Source organism: Aythya fuligula, chromosome 4 (genome assembly GCF_009819795.1).
Source record: "Aythya fuligula isolate bAytFul2 chromosome 4, bAytFul2.pri, whole genome shotgun sequence".
NCBI classification, from domain to species: domain Eukaryota; kingdom Metazoa; phylum Chordata; class Aves; order Anseriformes; family Anatidae; genus Aythya; species Aythya fuligula.
In genome coordinates this window covers 26,288,771-26,310,759 of record NC_045562.1, presented here as the reverse complement: position 1 = coordinate 26,310,759, position 21,989 = coordinate 26,288,771, and the positions used below count along the sequence as shown (strand labels likewise).

The window sequence follows — 21,989 nt, the reverse complement described above, 5'->3', positions numbered from 1 at the left end:
CAAAGGAAGTGGTCAAAATGAAACCTCTCAGCTGTGACCAAGCCGCACCTAAGCCTTTAATTAAACAACAAAAAATTGATAGCAGAAGGCAGACAATTCTGCCTTTGATTTTACAGACAATTATGTAAAATTATTCAAGTGCTCAAAGTTGAAAACCAGCCTAGAGAAATTTAGTAGCAAGGCTAAGCATCACGTTTTACTTGCTTTAAAGGCTGCAAGGATAATTAGACACCTAAACAAATCAAGCCTCAAGCTTTTTTTTTTTTTTTCTTAATTTTTATTTAAAGGAGACTAACTGGAAAATTATTATTTAACCGTGGCACCCCTTAAAGGTTAAGGACACAATTTTTGGACTTGAAATAAGTATCAAATTCAGAGAATTCATATTATCAAACTAAGAATTCATGAAGTTCCCTTTAAAATCTGTGAAAACTGGTATCTACGCTCTTGACTGCAGTTAAGGTCAGTCTTTGAAAAGTGCAGTATGATATAGGACATTCCAGAGCCTGTCCACCAAAAACACAGCAAAACAAACATCCATTGTTTTTGGAATTAAATCCTGCACTTTTTGATGACAATTTCTTTGTCCAAGGAAAGTAGCAGAACAGTGTATTCCTTCCTGTAAAAGATGACCATTTGCAAGTTGTTCAGATTGATTTCAAAGAACCCAACCTAGACATGTCTGATACATCCACTATCTAACAAGGGTACACACAACTAAAATAAGCTTGTTTAAAGAAAGCACAGTTTTGAAATTTCAGAGAATCTTGCTAGTAATGAGTTAAGGAAGACAAAAATACCTGGTAACCAAGGTCTAAGTTCTTGTACTTTTTTTGGTTGTGGGTTGTTTTTTTTTGTTTGTTTGTTTGTTTTTGTTTTTCAAGGTCTTGCTTGTTTCTCCTAACCTTCCCCCAAGATAATCTCTTTCCTTCTCATGCTGAAAAGAACTACTGTTCTTGAAGGATGTATATTTCTTGTGCTTACTGCACAGAGGAAAGATGGAGAAATGGATATGGATCACAGGATTCAAGCATTATTTTATCAATAATGTTTTTTCTCTAATTGTTTATACTATTGTCTATCACACAGATGATCACCATAAACTCGTTATTTCAAATCAGTGAAAGAATCCAGTGAAATCTCTGGAATGAAAGTGACAGTACAGACCAAAGATAAAAGGATGAGTTTTCTTAAATGGTACTTACACCAAGAGCAGCTTGGTAGGTAACTTCCGATGGGAAGGTAAATGAAGACCCTGTTGTGACTGGGCTGCTAGGCGGTGGAGTCACAATTAGCCCTGTAGTACCAATATGAACCTGTCAAAACAAGAAAACAACACAACAGCAGGGTCAGTTCTGATTAGTTTGACACAGCTGTAAAGCTTCATGGTCAAAATCACTGGCATTCTACTGTCCGTAACTTTAGAAATAATTTATGGTTAGATACTCGTGCAAACAACACTGGATCATAGTGCTCACCATTTTTCAGCAAATTATTTTCTGATGTTTCAGAAACTTTGGAGATATATTGAACTACCAATGTGAAACACTTATAATCATTTTCTTTTTTCCATAAATGTCAGTTGGATCCCAAAGACATGCAAATAAAACATATTTACTAGTTCATGTATAATAATTCCACACTTCTGTCTCTATTACCATTTCTACTCCCCAAATTTAATCTTTATGTGAAACAGACAATTGTTCACTAACTCCTGAACTTTGTAATTAACAGCCTTGAAAAAACATGAGACTAACAAATAAATGAAGCCAGATAAATACTTCTACTTATCACAATCATATTAAGGCGGTACATTTCTGGAATGTATGTAATTTTCACGTTAAATTTGACTTTTATTTGCATATGCTTTATTAGTATACAGTACAATATTCAATTTACAAGAAAATGAATCAAGTCACTCTAGATTCTAAGATTTTACAATTTCTGATGTTTTGGACATTGAGAACTGTGAAAATAAGTTTACAAGATAATCACATCTGCATTTCTAAGGAGTTTTTTTTCTCCCTTAAAACACTCTCCATGTTGGAAGACGAGCTTTGTGAAAGTGTATGCTAGTATTACTTACATGTAACAAATAATTTGGGGTAAACAGGACAAGATCATAAGCCTTTATAGTTATTAAAAAATACACAGACGATTTATACTTAATTTAATGTAAATTACCTGAGAAGGGGCACTACAAGAAAGTCCCGTCAGCTCACTTATGCGGGCTGCTGCGGTTGGGTTGCTGGAGCTGATGAGGACAGGAGGACTGATTTCCATTGAGTGGCGATTCTGAGAGGACTGTGAAGACTTGTTGGACATCGTGAGGGAGGTAAAAGAGTGCCGTTTTTTGGTGTTTTTCTTTGTATCGGTGTGCTTTTGGACTGAATTGTTGTGGGCTGCCCCAGAGGTACCTTCTCCGGAGTCTACAGCAGAACCTGAGGGCTTATCCAATTCTATCAGCTGCTTGGCTGCTGTGTTAAACTACAAGAAAATATTCACACATTAATAATTAGTTTGATTTTGAGAAAATCACCCAAAGATAGCCAAAATATATTTTCCTTTTATATTTTTCATTATAGCTGAATCTAAACTATGCAATTTAAAAACGTGCCATACTGACCTACCCTAAAAATTAGTCATTACAGAGTTAAGTTTTTAACTATCAACTCAACACGCTTTGAGTCAGTTTGTGGGAGAATAGACCAACCCCCACCTCACTACAGCCTCCTTTAATGTACCTATAGAGAGCAATAAGGTCGCCCCTGAGCCTCCTCTTCTCCAGGCTGAACAAACCCAGCTCCCTCAGCCGTTCCTCGTAGGACTTGTTCTCCAGGCCCCTCACCAGCTTCGTCGCCCTTCTCTGGACTCGCTCAAGCACCTCGATGTCTTTCTTGTAGCGAGGGGCCCAAAACTGAACACAGTACTCGAGGTGCGGCCTCACCAGAGCCGAGTACAGGGGGACAATCACTTCCCTAGCCCTGCTGGCCACACTGCTTCTTATGCAAGCCAGGATGCTGTTGGCCTTCTTAGCCACCTGAGCACACTGCTGGCTCATATTCAGCCGACTATCCACCATCACTCCCAGGTCTTCCTCCGCCTGGCAGCTCTCCAACCATTCCTCTCCCAGCCTGTAGCTCTGCTTGGGGTTATTGCGCCCCAGGTGCAGGACCCGGCACTTGGCCTTGTCGAACTTCATGCAGTTGACCTCAGCCCATCGGTGCAGCCTATCCAGATCCTCCTGCAGAGCTTTCCTACCCTCGAGCAGATCGACACACGCACCTAACTTGGTGTCATCTGCGAACTTACTGAGGGTGCACTCAATCCCCTCATTCAGATCATCGATAAAGATATTAAAGAGGACTGACCCCAGTACCAAGCCCTGGGGAACACCACTAGTGACCGGCCTCCATCTGGATTTGACTCCATTCACCACGACTCTTTGGGCCCAGCTATCCAGCCAGCTTTTAACCCAATGAAGTGTACACCAGTCCAAACCAGGAGCAGACAGTTTCTTGAAGAGAATGCTGTGGGAAACAGTGTCAAAAGCCTTGCTGAAGTCAAGGTAGACCACATCCACAGCCTTTCCCTCATCCACCAAGCACGTCACTTTGTCATAGAAAGAGATCAGGTTCGTCAAGCAGGACCTGCCTTTCCTAAACCCATGCTGACTGGGCCTGATCACCTGGTTGCCCTGCAAGTGCCGCGTGATGACACTCCAGATAATCTGCTCCATGAGTTTCCCTGGCACTGAGGTCAAACTGACAGGTCTATAGTTTCCCGGGTCTGGCCTCCGGCCCTTCTTGTAGATGGGTGTCGCATTTGCTAGCTGCCAGTTGACTGGGACCTCCCCCGATAGCCAGGACTGCTGATAAATGATGTTAAGCGGCTTGGTCAGCTCCTCTGCCAGTTCTCTCAGTATCCTCGGGTGGATCCCTTCTGGCCCCATCGACGTGCATACATCCAAGTGCAGTAGCAGGTCGCCAACACTTTCCTCATGGATAGTGAGGGCCACATTCTGTTCCCCATCCCCTTCCACCATTTCAGGGTACTGGGTATCCAGAGAGCAACTGGTTTTGCCGCTAAAGACTGAGGCAAAGGCGGCATTAAGCACCTCTGCCTTTTCCTCATCTTTCGTAACTAACTTCCCTCCTGCATCCAGTAAAGGCTGGAGATTCTCCTTAGTCCTCCGTTTTGCACTGATGTATTTGTAAAAACATTTTTTGTTGTCTTTGACAGCAGTCACCATATTGAGCTCCAGATGAGCTTTGGCCTTTCTAATTTTGTCCCTGCACTGCCTCGCAACATCCTTATAGTCCTCCCGAGTGGCTCACCCTCTTTTCCAAAGATTGTAAACCCTCTTTTTCCTCCTAAGCTCAAGCCACAATTCTCTGTTCAGCCAGGCCACTCTTCTTACCTGCTGGCTCATCTTTGGGCACATGGGGACAGACCGCTCCTGCGCCATTAAGATTTCCTTCTTGAAGAGCGCCCAGCCTTCCTGGACTCCTCTGCCCTTCAGAACTGCCTCCCAAGGGACTCTACCAACCAGTGTCCCGAACAGTTCAAAGTCGGCCCTCCGGAAGTCCAATACAGCGGTTTTACTGGTCCCCTTCCTGGCTTCTCCAAGAATGGAGAACTCTACCATTTCATGGTCACTCTGCCCAAGACAGTTTCCAACCACCGCATCTCCCACCAGTCCTTCTCTGCTTGTGAAGAGAAGGTCTAGCGGGGCACCTCCCCTGGTAGGCTCACTAACCAGCTGCGTCAGGAAGCTATCTTCCACGCTCTCCAGAAACCTCCTAGACTGCTTTCTCTGGGCTGTGTTGTGCTTCCAGGATATATCTGGGAAGTTGAAGTCCCCCACGAGAACAAGCGCTGATGATTTCACAACTTTTGTCAGCTGCCTGTAGAACTCCTCATCAGTCTCCTCATCCTGGTTTGGCGGTCTATTACAGACCCCCACCAGGATGCTTCCCTTGTTGGCCTTCCCGCCAATCCTAACCCATAGGGACTCAACCTTATCATTCCCAGCCTCAAGTTCCGCGACATCAAAACTCTCTCTGCTATAGAGAGCCACACCACCACCCCTTCCATGCTGCCTGTCCCTTCTGAAGAGCCTATAGCCAGACACTGCAGCACTCCAGTCATGAGAGTTGTCCCACCACCTTTCCGTGATGGCAACCAAGTCGTAGCCTGCCTGCCGCACGATGGCTTCCAGCTCCTCCTGTTTGTTACCCCTGCTGCGTGCATTAGTGTAGATGCACTTCAGTTGGGCCATTGCCTTCTCTCCCAGCCTTGCCATTGTTACCCCTGGCACAGCCCCAACAATCCTAGCTTCAGTCCCATCCCCCTTCCTACCTAGTTTAAAGCCCTCTCAATGAGCCCTGCCAGCTCCTGGCTCAGGATCCTTTTTCCCCTAAAAGATAGGGACCTGTCTGCGGCCATCAGGCCAGGAGCTGAGTAAAGTGCCCCATGATCAAAAAAAAACAAGATTTCTGCGTTGGCACCAGCCCCGGAGCCACGTGTTAATCAGGTGGGCTTTCCGTGTCCTCTCTGAACCCCTCCCTGCCACCGTAGGGATGGATGAAAACACCACCTGCACTCCCGCTCCATCCACTAACCGACCCAGTCCCCTAAAGTCCCTTTTGATAGCCTTGAGGCTTCTCTCTTCGATGTTGTCACTGCCCGCCTGGACTATCAAAAGAGGGTAATAGTCAGAGGGGTGAACCAGGCTGGGAAGCTTTCTGGCAATGTCCCTGACCCTGGCCCCAGGGAGGCAGCAGACTTCCCTACGGGTAGGGTCAGGCCGACAAATAGGTCCCTCTGTTCCCCTGAGAAGGGAGTCGCCCACAACAATCACCCTTCTTTCTGTCCTGGTGGAGGCAGTTCTGAGGCATGGAGTTGACTTCCTCGCCCTAGGCATCCTCCTGGGAAGACTTTCTACCTCTTCCTCAGCTACCTGTCACTCAAGCTCCAGGGCCTCAAACCTGTTGCGTAAGGGCACCTGGGAAGGTGGGGCTGGTGGGGGAGTGCATCACCTGCGATGTCGAGCAGGGACCTGTCTCCATTCCTCCTCAACTCCTAGACCCCCTGCCTCTGCCCGACAACAACAGGGCTGGGGGTCCACCCCCATTTGGGGTGTCTCACCCAGGGGCCTGTCCTTCAGGCTGCGCAGGGAGTTGCTCCACAAGTCTATCTCATGCTCACACTCCCTGATATCCCTCAACCTCTCGACTTCCTCCTTGAGTTCTGCCACGAGTTGGACCAGGTCGTCCACCTGCTCACACCTCACGCACACAGTCTCTTTGCCCCCTGCAGGTGGTAGCAACAGGCTCAGGCACTCCCTGCACCCAGAGACCTGAACTGCCGCAGTTTTGAGCAGGCAGTTGGTCTGGTGTGTACAGACTTCCTGGAGAGCACACTGTGCCTGGTGTACACCACTGCAGCTGAGCTAGCGGTAGTCCGCCGTTAAGGAGGTGTTCGTATGGGCGGGGGGGAGCGCTCTGCCCTCCCCACTCACCCTGCCTGCGTGAACTGCCACGCCACGCCCTTCTGCCACGCCACGCCCTAACTGCCGCACCACACCCTAACTGCCTGTCCTGGTCACTCGTGCTCCCTAGAGGCAGCTTATGAACGGCCGGGGAGGGGGCGCTGCTGGCTCCGCCTACGCCTCGTTCTTGCCTCGTTCACCTCCCTGGCGAGGGCTGCCGGGTCCTGGTGGCTCCCTGGAGTGGGCTCGGTGCTGGAAAAAGTAGCCCTGCCTGTTCGATCCCCTGCTCCACTGCAGAACACATCTGCCCCAAAGCCGATCGCCTCAGATGTAACACCAGCACCAGTTTTCTGTACATATTAATGTGTACCAATAAATATAACCATTACTTGATAATTGCACCAATAATGAAGGGAAAAAAACTATTTTCAAGAATATTACAAAGAAAGAATGAAATTAGCAACTGTGGAAACAGTATTTCCACTCTTCAGCATGTTATTTCTTCTATTTATGTTAACTGCTTTTCCACGAGTCTTAAGACCTACTATGCTCATAAGGAATTTCAAAGAAGTATTTTAACCCAACAAAACTTTACTACACAAGTTACACATTATTAATTGTGATAGTATCTACGTCGTATTGATGTAAGTGTGTCTCATAGAAATGTCAACAGTTTATACTCATCCTCAGAAATCAGAAAATGTAACAAGTGGATAATATAAAGCAGTACAAAATATTAAAGAATACGTATATACACATAGAAAATAAATACCACTGGAGAACCATTTATTTAAATGCAGAGATCTGGAAGGAAATTGCACACACATACACACGAGAAATAGACAAACAAGGATCAAAATGGGAATTACTGAACAATGAGAAGCTGACATAAAAACCTGCTAGGACATCGAAGCAGGAAAATTTAAATTATGGAAGGCCTTAAAGAGGAAAAAGAACCTACAATACAATGCAGTGGAAGAGGGACATAAAGGAGGATATTAAAACAGATATGAAGATGAGAACACAGAAATGTTTCCTATATGTTCTTATTATTGGCCCTTTAAAATGCAACTGAAAGGAAGAATGGTAGAGGACAATGTCACAGTAGTAAATATTCCTAAGTAAAACCTAGACACTAGATTTTCCTCCCACTGGACATGAATCATACAAGCAAAATATTTTTGTACCATTTGTGTAGAACATAAGGCATCACCATGCAGTTTTCTCTAACTAATTTGCAAACCCATTATTTTGATCAAGATTAATTAAATTTTAAATTTAGAGCATACCTACTTTTGACAGACTAGTGAAAAGTCATTTCAACATAGACCACCAACAGCAAGTTGAAGGATATAAAACAAGTAGAAAATATGATCAAAAAAAGACTATTCTGCTACTTATTCTGTCAGCATCCTACCTTTCACGATGGAAGAACTGGTAGGTTTTTCAAAGACTAATCATTTTATACGTTTTGTACTTGTAGACATTTTATTTTTCTGACCGAAATTCTTCATGCCCTTCCTGAGAATTTGTACATTCCACATTGTCTTATACACTGGCCACATCCACTTCTGTTATTATCTGTCTACTCTCTAACACCAGTTTAACAGTCTGTTCACAAATTATGGAGATCACAGAAAGAAAAACAGTACTCACTTCTATGAATTACCTAATCAGAAAAGCTAAAGGATCTCCCAAGAGTGTGGAAAAAAAAAAGCCACACTACTAAGAGCACCCCAAGGTACCTGATACACCTCAATATGTTTGTTTACCTCCTGAAACTAGCAGTGCCTGCAGAATCTGACTATTCTATACAGCAAACAACATATTAGGGAAAAGTTAAGGCTTACTCATGGGATTGATTCAAATATAAGCAACATACTGAGCTTTCTTATGGAAAAAAAAAACAAGCACAGGACAGTAGCATGCAACCTAACCACAGACATGAGCTGATGACTGGCCTTTTTGCAGAAACAACTCGAGGACAGGAGTACTGAACAGTATTTTGCAGAGTGCACTTCAGCTCTTCATTAAGAAATTAAGAATTTGCACACATTTTCCAAAGAAATGGCTAGCCACCACTCCAGGTCATGATGGTAATGCTGTTCCTACTATGAAGTGTCTGAATACAGCATTTCTTTCTGCTGCAAATGTCCCTTTATCTATTTCCATATTTTCCGTGTCAGAGATTTTCCTGAAAAAACACCTCTAAATTGAAGCTTAACTTTTACCTTCACATATTTTTATTCTTTTTTTTTTTTTTTAATTAACAATTTTATTTTATTTTTTACTGTATCAGGTAGCCTGAAACCCAATTCCCCTCCACATAGAAACCCAAGAAATAGACCAACATCCCAAATGGGAACAATATGGAGTCAGCTCAGTGCTCCTTGAGGGGTCTAGGCCAACAGGCAACCTTCCGCCTGCTTGCAGCTGTCTGGAGAAATTACCAACTAGACTACCACGAAAGACCTACTTCTAAGCCCCTTATCATTGTGCTTTACTGCACTTATTTAGCAAATGCATTCTGGCATTTTTCACTCACATGGAGACAGATGGAATTCAAATATCATCACTTTCTGAAATTAAATGAAACTACTACCTCCTCCCTCAAATAATCTTTCTATTCATCTTCATCCAAAATTTTTATTTACGAAATTTTACTCCATCATCATCTGTTGAGGAGCTATTTTTCCACGTCACCAGCACTGTTATTAGTCAAATACCAATTCCTAGACTGCATTTGACTTTCACCTTTATATTTTGAAACAAAGGAGCAGATTGCAATCGGAACTTATGCAAACATTGCCCTTATCTGACATTACTGTTTCTTGCTAAGCATCATCCTGGAGGACAGGTGGTAGATAAGAAACCTAAATTCAGCTTTGCAGTTAAGGTTTCAGAACAAATATAAACCATCAGAAGAATTGTTTTGCAAAACCTGAACAGATCCTGAGCACAGCTGCATCTACATTAATTTATGAAACAAACTCAGTAGTTCAGTATTGCCATTTTTGATTGGGAAATTAATCAAAACTGTGACATTCTGAAATTGTCATTAGATGAGAACATTGATATTATGACATTCAAATATAGCGTGAATGAGACTACGATTTTTTACTCAAAACTAACAAACTGGTTTTAAGCATAATATAAAATATTCACTTTTTCCATATTTTTCTGTTTTAAAGTGTGGGCAGGCAAAAAGAAAAGTTTTCATAAAAGGCTTAATCTTATTCTTCCAAGTTGTTATTGCTACAAAAGTATTTAAAATTAGCTCACATAATCTAATACTACTGGAGTGTTGCACTCCAGTACAAATACTCCTGTTTGGTACTAGAAGAGATGCTGACAAAAAAAAAAAAACCCTGACACAGTAGGTACATAATATCTTATTTTCCCATTGATGAAAATGTAACATTAAGTGATGGATGCAGCAGCATAAACTGACAATGAACTTAAAAATCTACAATGATGAACATTCAAGATACGGAAGAAAATACTTTCCTGTATTTCTGAAAGACTGGTTGCAAATAACACTAGGGGACATGGATTAATACAAAGATGTTTCCTCGCTGTTCACATTAACTTTGAAAAACAAGAGCTGTCATTATTTTCTACTGACATTTTGATTGAAAAGTGATTTCTCTTACCTAGTCTTTCATTTTTCAATTCTAGATGTTCATATTTTTCTAATTGTTAAAAGTGCTGAACGACTTGCAATAATTCAAATAGGTTTTAGATTTTGAGTGTGTTTACTAAGTGTTAAACCACATCAAAGCGTCAAATTTGCGGTTCTAAGAAATTTATATTCTACCCCAAGCTGCATTCTATTTTAAAAAAATCTGTTTAGTTCTTATTTTTTGTTAAGAGATAAACGACTCATGAAATTAATTGTACAGTTTCTGTACTCCCTGCATTTACTTTTGTCACTGTGCAAGAACTTGGCTGACTCACTTTTAATGCAAATGTATTGAAATTCCATCAGTCAAGTCTAGTAATTTAGATAATATTAATCAGGACTTGCTCTAATAAAACTAAAAAGCTTTTTTGTTTGTTTGTTTTAGCAGTTTTCCCTCATATAAAACATTTTTTTCAATGTTTTGCATAATTTATTTTTCACTTGCAGAGAGAAGTAATTATTTCACAGTGCCATGTGTCTACAGATAAAGACATAATGGTCTGTGAGTCAGTTAACAAATTATACTCTTAATGCAATCACTATTAAGATATTTCTCAAAATGTTTTCAGTCCTAGCTTTTATTACTATCACAAATATAATAAAACAAAGTGATCTAAAATAATAGACTGGCAATCACTGCAATGATTAAATATTCTTCCAGGTAAAAAGTTGCCTTCAAACATAGTCATTTAGAATTTTTCATGGACTTCAACATACCTGAAGTTTTACTCAGTGACCTCACAGTACAAGAAACATTTTAACTATCAGACATACATATCACAGAATAAACAGAACAAGCTGTCCTCGTTTTAAAGTTAATGACTTCAGACACTAAAATCTCCAGTAAATGCAGCTACTGCCTGACATTAAAAAAACAACAACACATAAACAAAATTAGTGGACTGACATGCACAGGGCAAAGATGCAGCTGTCATTATGACAAAAACAGGTAACAGTTACAGGGTTGCAAAATATAACTAAAAATACCATACTGGAATACCTAAAAAATATGAATTACTTTAGTTGTTTGTGTCATTAGTGGTTTAATTGTTTAGTGTCTATGAATGGTTTAATTGTTTACATCAACTGTCTGCATATTTTCAAGGACAATAATTATATAATCTCAGAAAACAGACATTTCAAAATTCATTTTGTTTTTTGGTACATATCACTGCTCTTCACTACAGCAACTGTTTCCGTTCAGTATGTGCTGGGGAAAAAAAACAGAACACACTTATCTGATCTGAAGTATCCCTTTGGGTATATTTATTTCTCTAGATTTCCCACACTGTATTATTGAGGATTTGAGAATGTGTATAAAAGTGTTCATGCCTACTCTAAAAAGGTTTGTTGAAGATACATTTTCTTAGTTGATGGAATTTGTCTGAAAATTTCAACAGTGAAATACATTTTGTGACTACCATTTTAAGATAAATTGTGTGTTTTTAACAGGAAATCTCCATTTTGCAAACTTTTATATAAATGGAAACTGAGCTGTTAGCTAAATAGTTAGCCCAAATGGCAGCCCTAGGGAAGGATTTTTTCTGACTTGGCTAAATTAAGTGATTTATTTAAAAGAAGCACCAGGAAAATGCTGTACTGTCTGAATTGAAGGGGCAGTTAACTGCAAGGAGATAGGAATTAACAGCCAGAGGCAAAAACTTCATTCAGCTTTTGAAAGCTTCTTAAATTGAAGACAGAATTGGACTGAATAAGTTGAAACCTTTATGGTTTTGTGTGTGTTTTATTATTATAACTATTCTGTTTATTTTTAAGTTGTATGAAATTTTCTGTCCCCAGGTATACAGACCTTTAAGCCAACCTATAAAAATCATTACACATCATATAGAAAACAAGAGTTTTCTATACCGTTTGAAAACTTTTTATAAAAACCTCACCATCTCATCAGGGTGTTCAGGAATCGAACACCTGACTTAACACTTAGTATGGTTACACATTTCTCCTGTGACCTGAAGCAGGTATTTCTCATCCCACCTCTAATGTGAAAGTACTTCTTTTCATCTTTGTTACATTTATTTAAATAGAATCTCCTCAGTGCAAGAACTCCATCTTACCATGTGTCCATAGCATACCTAGCAGAAAAGGACAAACAGTATTCCAAGCCTCTGTATCTTTATGTAATGCCAACTACAATAACTATTGCTGCAGCTGTAGATTCTGGTCTTAATCACTTATTTCTATATAGAAGATAAATAGTTTTCGATGTGAAACCCTAAAAGGCAAGGGAAACTTTCTCAAGCACTACCTCTCACTGCAAGTTGTCATATCAGATTTGAGAAATCCAGGATTATACAGAGCATTTTATCTAACAGTCTGTTTGATGTGAAGTTTGATGCTTTACTTGCTTAACAGCCTATATTCTCTAACTTTCTAGCTATGCTCATTTGGTTTTGAGAGGCAGGTATTAGGGACAGTGCAAAAATTACTATTTCGCAGACTTACTGATGGCTTTCATTTTGTAGTTAAGCGTGGTTTGTGATTGACTGCGTGACTCACAGTACTAACAAGAAAATGCAGTGACTGTCTCCAAGTACTTTGATTCCAATTTCATTTGATGAAAATACGTATCAAATAGCTAAATAAAAATCACTTGTTCAGCAGCTGAGGTCATGAACTTTCCCTAACTAAGCACACAGATTATTCTAGGTCTAAAATTATTTATATCTCAGGTTATTTTAGAATCATCAACAGTACCATTATTTTAAAAATACTATCAAGTAACTGCAAGAGTTTCCTTTCATAAGATGAAATACACCGTGGGCACAACCTTACCAATAGCCCAACTGTACTCACCTCAACATATGAGATTGGAAATATTCCTATCTTGTCAGCCAGCATTCCTTCTGCCCAGTTTTCATCCACTCGACGTATTACAGTCAGAACATCATCCTGTGTGAACATGCAGTGATTATGTCTCCCAGCTCTAATTAAACTTCTAATTAAATTTCCCTCCATAATGCACGGGTAATCAGAGAAGGCAGTATGTGGACAAGTACCGCAGAGAAGGCACTCCGTAACACAAACATGCTGCTCTTGGGTTTGAAGTTCATTTTGTTGGAGGTCAGCTAACCATCCACAGCCAACCATAGCCATTTGACTTTGTCCTTCATAACAGACTTCTTGTCATGTTCAGCCTGTTGTACTCTATCAGCCCCACTTTTAAGTCCTGTCATTAATCAACAGAACCTCAATTTTTTTTACGTCTCAGCAGACTCTTTACCCAAACTTCCCTAGGTGTTGCTCTTCAACTTAAATAGATAAGAACACTGGTAAGTAGTATGACTTCTTTCAGATACATATTGAACTTTTGATTTTAGATACGATTTTGAGAACATTACATTTATAAAGTTTCATAGGCATATTAAACATTGCTATACTGAGTTACACATTTACTTCATAGGTAAGTTAAAGCATGTGGAAACAGATGCCCACTCAAGCAAGACTGTATATCAAAAAAAAAAAAAAAAAAGAAACAGCCAACAATCTAACCAAAACATGCAAGCCAATGCCAATTAGCTAGGTTTCATATATGCACTTGTCCTAACTTCAGGAAAGGAGATAAAACTTGTTGCTTTTAAAATTTTACCCATCCTTTCCATTTTTAATAAGTAAGTGCAAAAATGTGATTGGCTCACATTTATCTTGAAGCATTTTTATGCAATTTCATAAACTAAAGAATCACAAACCAAAAAAGGAACAGTTCCAATACTTGTTAAAACTCAGCATCATTTTGTGCTTTGCAAGATAGAAAATTAATTACAACAATGTAAGAAGAAATGTCATGTTTTCCAAAAGGCAATTAGTTATATTATGGAACAACAAAATTCAGTAGTACTTTGTATTTAGTATCTGGAGCCTAAAAATGTCACTTACTAAACACAAAGCTAAAAATTAGCACCAATTTCTGACAATTTTAAGTGAGCGTTTCTTTAGAAGATGGAACACTTAATTCATAACATAGATTATTTCTCAGAAATTAAGACTGTTATTCCTGTAATTATGAAAAACTGTATTCTCAAAAATAAAGCCTCAGAGAAACTGTATGTAACTCAGAAAGAAAAGGAAGGTGAAACTAATCTACAAGTGAGAAATACATATGGAATTATCTCCCCTTTTCATATTTGTACAGATCCATTAAAAACACAGACAAGACTACTGAAGTCTTATTATTTCATATCCAAGTGAATGAAATTATTAAAAGAAAATACTATTTTTATTCAGTTTTTACCTTTGCAAATGGTAAACAGTCTTTATCTGCTTCCTTGTCTTTTACTTCAAAGTCATAAAGTGCTTTGCACTGAGGCGGAGGTTGAGGTAAAGGTTTAATAATCTGAACAAAGTTGGTAGGAAAAAAGCCATGGATGCCATTGACTTCTCCATGATACCAATTTTCATCCACCTGTCGACGCAAAATGATGATGTCTCCTTTATTGAACTTAAGATCTCCAGGTTCTTTTCCCTCATAGTTGTACAATGCTTTGGCACATGGTAACTGAGGTACACCCTAAAGAAAAGGAAAAAAGAAAAGATTGCTAGAATTAGGTAAACATTACTAAACTGAAATTATATTGCATTATTTGGGGGACTATGCATGCTGATGTATAAGAATTCATAGTAAAATTATACATAATATAATTATTTCACTGTAGCAATTCTACTGGTTTTACCTAAACATATAGGAAGAGCTTCAGTTCTGTACAGTCTTAATTATCATTTTCCTCTAAATTTCATGATTTCCAGTAATGCTGCAATATTGAGACACCAAAGAAGCAAAATAAAAAGCATTATATTTTAACCCTTACATACAAATTCACTAACCTTATCAGTTCAATATTAAAAAGAAGCAAAAAAACAGCAACACATTACTGGGGAAAAAAAAAACAACAGACTACTGAGAAGTATTCTGACCACTTGAGAGAGCCGACAGAAGAATTCTGCAAGAAAATGCAGCATCAGAATAACAAATTTGCTGTACAACCTTTGGGGCATGTTTTCTGCCTGTCTTGCTTCCTTATTAATGAGGAGCATGAGGACATAAGGGAGGTGTTTTCCAGCCTGAAAAACAAATCTCACTTGATTAAAGGTGAGAGATTTCATCCTGGAACAACCCCTTTTATTTATTTATTCTTCAAACATGGCAAAAAGAATTACTGAATAAAACCAGTTGAAGGTTTGTATCCTTGGGTTTTCTTTTGATTCCTCTATAATAACTTAAAACTATAGGTCATTAGTGCTGCTCTTGAATGCATGTCAGAAACATTACAAAATAATACAGTGTCATCCTTCCTTAAAGAGTGAGCCTCTACAACTCCAGTATTAGGGCTTGTTCTTTCAAAACTCTTCTCTCTCCAAATTTAAGTATTTAGAGGGGAGCTCAACCCTTTAATGATGTAAACAGCAGTAACTTCCCTTACCAACACAGCTTTTCCGTAACAAAGACAACATTTATTTCAACTACAGCACAGCATTTTACATCTTTAATGCAATCCCATACAGAAAAGATAAATTGTAATGAATTTCAACATTGGCAGTGTTATTCACCATGGTCTACGCCATGATACATCTCTCCTCTCATGTTTTCTACCACAACAGATTGTAAATTGAAGTTGAACACGCAATATCTCAGGAGGTATGCAATGTAAGAAAATTCTCAGAAGGAATTACCACTTAAGAGACTGTGTCATTAGTCAGAAGGCAGAGTACTTCATAATTTATTTCATATTTACCACTTACAATTCTGTCTTTCAATATAATCCCATTTCTCTGGGTACCTTTAATTTTTGTGCATGGCTTTATAATCATAATAATTTCATGAACAAGTAAGTGATATCTTAAAGATTAGCTTATTTAATAGTTTTCTTTCTATATCAAAACGTCAAAGGAATTATACATATATTTATTCATATATATACACACATACACACACAAAGGTACAGATGAGTATGATTTACACATGAACACAGGCAAACCACAGTTCATTCTAGCGCAGCCAACATGGGCACTAAAACTATTATATTATCAGTATTCATACAAATATTCGCAAAATCTGGTGATCTTCAGACTGATTCAAACAGTACTTTTCTTCACGATCACACTTATTGGCATTGGCACACATTATAAACAGCAATGGCACACTTTATGAGCCCAGATGGGGAAAATGACTAAGATATCAACTAGAGTTTGTAGGCTCTGACTGACCACAGGGGAAATTCAGAGCCACAAAAGAAGCATGCCTCTATATAACAGAGGAAGCACCACTTGCTTATCCATTTCCCCCCCCAAATAAAAACAAACAAACACCAAGAATCCTTCTGCACTTCAACGATTACAATCCAAAGAGCTACCTGGTAGAAAGAGGGCTCCGAGCACTTACAGCTATGACAAGACAATTTCCTTTCTCTCTTGTACCGAGGTTGTCACCAGGGCTGTCCCTGGGCGCTCACCCGGTAGTCCCCAGAGAAAGCCACCTGTGTCCCTGTACCAGGGAAGAGCTTAAAGAGTAGCTCTGTATTCTGAAATATGGTCAGAAAAAAATCCCTTTTTGGAGATGCAAACAAAACCAAAACAAGACAGGAGTGTGAGTGGAACAGATCCTGTCAAAGGATCTGCACTTGTTCTCAGCCAGGTTACCAACAATTAAGGAGAAAAGGGTTAAATGACTTGGGAGAGAAAGCAGGAGAATGCCTTTTCCTTCTGCAGCAGGCAAAGGATAAAAGGGGAAGGCTGGGGTGGGTTACGGCCCACCACCGTGCCCTGTACATGCGTGGCCTGCCCGGGCAGCCCTCAGGGGCCTGGTGGTCGCAGCTCTCGGCCGCCACGCTCAGCGGCCTCTCCTCTGCCCCTCCGCCTGCTCACCAGGAGGGCAGGCCGCGACGATAACGCTGAGCCAGAGTTTACAGTTCACTCCCCGTCTCTCGCTTGGCTAAACATGAAAGGAAGGCTTTGGAAGAAAAACTTTGCAGTCTATCCTGAGGTTTGCAGCTGCCATTTACCCTGGGGCTCTTTGAGGAAGCAACCAAAGAACAGACAAAAAAAAAACAACCATTTTAGGAAATGAAAATTTAAAACCCAGAAAGACATCATGCAAAATAGGTTTCTTAAAATTATTTCCTCAGTCGTCCTCATGCAATAACAAATATTCAGATTTCTAATGCTAATGCTTAAATGCAAACTGTTTAAATTCAGTTTTAGCTAAGGCATGGATATACATCCAAAGACTCCTTTACAGAAAATAACATACAGTGACGTCAAAACCAACAGCTGAACAAGAATATCAAAAAGAGCATATGCATCCATTTATATATGAGGCTGGGATTTCTTAGATTTCCCCGTATTTCTTCTCCCCATCCAGATATTTTGTCTTAGAAACCTACAGATCTCCTGTGCAGTTCTCTTTGGATTTATACGTTCTCTTTAGTCACCTTCTTTCTAGCTTTCCTTTTACTTTTTAATGGACAACTGTATGTATGTTTCATGAGCTTAAGCCAAGAGAAACTTATGCCTGCACAGAAACACGAGATCTGATTTCCTTTTAAAAAGAAGTTTCTGTGGCAGAGGCCCAAGCATAAATGTGCTTACACTGGCATAAAACAGTGCTCGTTGCGTAACTTATTTCACTTGGACAACCAGCGCAAGCTGAAGGAGCAAAAACTACCCCCTCCCCTCCTGCTGCCACCACGGAAATGAATTCAGCAGGTAGCGGGGCAGCCGCCTCCTGGCCTCGTCCCAGCCTCCCACCGTGGCGCTGCCACTGGGCTCCGCACTCCTGCAGGCACGTCGTCCCATCCTGCTGCGGCTGCTGCTGGGACGTGCCCTGGGTTCTCCCATCAGCCAGCTGAATTCACCTGTGTTACCTGCTCAGCTTTCAGCTGTTTGAGATTCCCAGACACTGAGTGTCTTCAAGGGAGCAGGCAGGCTTTTTACTGAGCACTGGACAGACAGAAAAGCTTTCTGAAACTGCCTAGATGCAAAACCAAAGCCTATCATCCTCCACAAACACTGGCCTGCTCAGACAGCTCAGCAGCAGCTTTTATGCCCAGCCTTCCAAAATTACCTCTGCCTTTCCTTAGAGAAAGTCTAAAACTGGGAGTTACTATCATTTTGATCTGTGTTGTAAAAGGATCTTTAATAATCGTCAATTATTTGCAATTCTATTACAGGTCAAGACAGAAAAATGATTTTTCTTCTATTTTTACTTGCATTTCCATGGAGTTCCTCAACCAAACTAAGTCACTAATCACCAGCACAAGATGAGAAATCAATGATTCCTGAAAATCTCCAATTACACAGCAATTTTAAGTACAATAACTTCAGTGCTATCAAGGTGCCTTTATCAGTATAACATTTTTTGCCTTAAGAACCAGTATTGTAAGACACACTTGGTTGCCAGCACAAACTGCCTTTACATAAGAGAGGTGTTTGTTAATATGCTGCAGGAACTATAGCAGCCAGCGGGTTGGCAAGGCAGATTTGGGTCAGGCGAGCTCTCTGCATGTACCTTCTGCAGTACGTGCAGGCATACCCAAGATCTCATCTTCTGACTCCTATTCAAAAAAAAAACCTTTTCAACGACAACATATTGTCCCTTTTAATCTTCTTGTTCATTCTCCTTCATCTTGTTGATCTTCTGACTCAGATCTTTCAATCACTTTTTTTTTTTTTAAATATGTATTTTTCTTCTCTTACCTTGTTTGGCCTTTACCAAGCTGCTCAGCCCTATCTGCAGATCATCCCATGTCATACCTACATTTTTTTCATGTCTCTTTCATCTAAGCTGGCTCCAACACCTGTTTCTGAGTCTTGATTTAAAGCCACCTGATCTGTCCGGTTTGCAGAGCTATTTTCTTCGTTTCAGCCTCCTTTGTTCTTACTGTAGCTGTGCTTAAAATTTTCATGTATTGTAGGACAAAGCTTATGTGAACACTTTGCTGAAAACCTTCTTAAACTGCTTACATTAATGTTTCCTTCAGTAGGATTTCCTTCTAAGCAAAGGAAACACGCTCCCTTCTGTAAGTCATACATGTACTGCTGTCACCAGAACAAATCAGGTACTCAGTTTTACAGAACACACCAACCTAGAGGTTTAATATTTTAAACTACATCTTCCCATTTCTTTTTGTGTTCCAGAACATGAAGTGTCTCCATAACCCAAGAAGAACATTAAAAGCTGCTCCTTGCCTTTTTTGCCTTTTTTTTTTTTTTTTTTTTTTTGCTAATCTAAGGAATGATACAAACAAGGTCAGATGTGCTCCAAGAGGCTAAAGTGTAGTATTATTAACCTGCATTCAACACTAAATTAGTAATTAAATCAATTTTACATACTTTCACCATCACAACTTTCTTGGAAGATTGCAAAGGTCATGAGTACAAATGTAATAATTTCTATTTATAGAGCTTCTGAGGTACCTGCCATATGAATGATAAAAATGTGAGATTACTTCTATGAGGAGGCTCTATCAGGTTGCCAGCATGCTGTAGTAACCATAAAAACAAACCTTTGGCATCACATGATGTAAATTACTATTGCTCTCCTGAATATACTGAGACACTATCTGACAGTTCACTTTTTTCTGTGACAGCTCCTTAGATTAGGGAAGTAGGTGATGTTAATGTGGGTAAGTATATCCATTTCCACTAGCTTCTAACGATATAGCTGTACTAGATCTTCTTGTTCTTAGCATACCTACAAAATAACCACACATTTGACTTAAAACAGTAACAAGATTTGTAGTTGTTTGAAACTGGCATGTTTAAGTACAGTTAGCTGTGACTTGGTGCAGTTTTTAATTTTAGTAAAAGTTGCTCTTTTAAATAAATAACATTGAGAGAACATTAGCTGGCCAGGTTACCTCTGAAATCCACCCATGTGCAATTTATCAGCGACCTACATAACAATTTTGAAGCAAGATTACTTTTTTATCCCAGTCCCCCCCCCTTTTTTTTTTCATAAAGCACAACTGCATCAACATATTTGTTATACTTTTCAAAAAACTAAACAACTGCAATCAGGAAAAAAAACGATTCGCGGTAAATGAAGGAACTGACCAGTATTTTTACAATTATTTAATTTAACAATCAAGTTAAAATCTATTTCGTAGACTTGCAAAGCTTCACTGCTACTAGCTAACTATCAGAGATCACATTTTTTTTTATCTGTACTAATGCGAATACCTGCTAATTAACAGCAATACTACCTCTAGACGTAATAGCGTGTGACATACCAAAATACTATTAAAGTAAAAGGACTTGAACTTCCAAGTTTCAGCCAGCTAACAGCCTGGATTTGCGAGCACTCCTAGAGCCCTTTGACTACCCAAGTCTTTCCAGGCCTTTATCAGTTAACTTTGCTCTTGGCAAATTTCGGCAGAACTTCACAAGATTGGCTCAGGAAAACCCTGCATTTTGTAATAGGAGGGTTGCATTTCTCCTCACTTAATTCTTGTACGTTGTTTTGAGGTAAATTACCAGTGGCCAGCTCAAAGTGACAGAGTTGGTTTATGAAAGCCATTTTTGCTTCATCTGCCTTAACTGCTTTTAGCATACATAGAAGAAAATATTTTGGCATTTTTTATTGTCTGATGTCAAGAAATAAATACAAGGTTGTTTAATATAGGTATGAGAAACTGTCTCCCACAAAGGTGTTTTGAAATTAAAAGCTGGAATACAGGAGAATGAAAGGAATTTAAAAATCTTGCCTTAAGGCTGAAACAATCAGACTAATAACATGAAAGGTTAGAAAGGGACATTTACAAAGCTTCCCAAAGGCACTTAGCCTAGTTGCTTTCTGTGCAATACCTGTGTTCTTGAAAACTTTTAAAATGAAAAAAATCAGTGTCTTCAGAATGCCAGCTTCTCTCCTTCTCCTATCAGAAACACAATGTTCTCAGCTACTTACTTTTCCACGGACTGTTAAATAAAGTTTTAAACACTTTCCACTAAACTAAGCTCTCAAAATAAACAAAAAAGGAAGCAAAAACATAGGAAAAAAAAAAAAAAAGTAGAATGAAGAAAAGGATTATGCTCTGCACAGCATATGTCCCCAAATACATTAACCATATGCACTCAACAGGTTAAAGATTCCTTTTTCCATTGGGAGGGGGAGGCAAAAAAAAAAAAAAAAAAAAAAAAAAGAAGCACAGGGAAACCAGACGGTATACAAGTCAAACTCGGGAAGACTAAGGTAACTTTCAAGATCCAAGAAAGAATTTGGGCCTGCATTCTTACTGATTGTGAAGAGGAATGCCAAAGCATATCAGACAATTTCATTCCAAGTCTTTAAATTTTTTTGATTCATTGTTTACCACAAAACCATTTTGTTTTGAAAAAAATAGATCCTTGAAAGAATCCAAACAAAAATTTAAAGGGTACACTAAAGTAGCGCTAAGATGTCTATATAAATTGTTCTTCTCAAAAGCAAAGGCTCGCTTTAAAGATCTGCTCTTACAGCTGCTATACCAACCCTGTTGGTTAGCCTGAAAACGCTGCTAGTCCCATGGGTTTTCTCTTGGTATGTTATGACTGACTGCTGTTTGATGTCTCCATAAAACTGTTAATTTTTCTTGTCCCAATGCCATTTCAGAGTACAGCAATGTGGATTTCCTAATCTGTTTAGGGACCTCAAATTGTTCTGCAGTATAATTTTATTCCATTTCACTTAAACTCTTTCACCAACATATTTTTCAAAGCATTCTGTTCTCATGTAATATCATCTATGGCTTCTAATACCAGAAAACTGCATCCCTCAAGCAGAATAAAGAAGGAAGACACTCAGCTGTCTTGGCAAGCCTACATACA

General features: G+C 39.5%; 1 protein-coding gene across 1 annotated transcript in view; it reads right to left on the bottom strand.

The window, feature by feature from the left end:
* Positions 1 to 21,989, bottom strand: part of SH3RF1 (SH3 domain containing ring finger 1) — an 85,233-nt gene that overhangs the window by 23,274 nt on the left and 39,970 nt on the right. The window contains exons 3-6 of the mRNA XM_032187079.1: positions 14,425 to 14,700; positions 12,990 to 13,085; positions 2,185 to 2,487; positions 1,206 to 1,316 (exon numbers count right to left, since the gene is read on the bottom strand). Of these exons, the coding sequence (XP_032042970.1) occupies positions 1,206 to 1,316; positions 2,185 to 2,487; positions 12,990 to 13,085; positions 14,425 to 14,700 (786 nt within the window). The remainder of the gene's footprint in view (positions 1 to 1,205; positions 1,317 to 2,184; positions 2,488 to 12,989; positions 13,086 to 14,424; positions 14,701 to 21,989) is intronic.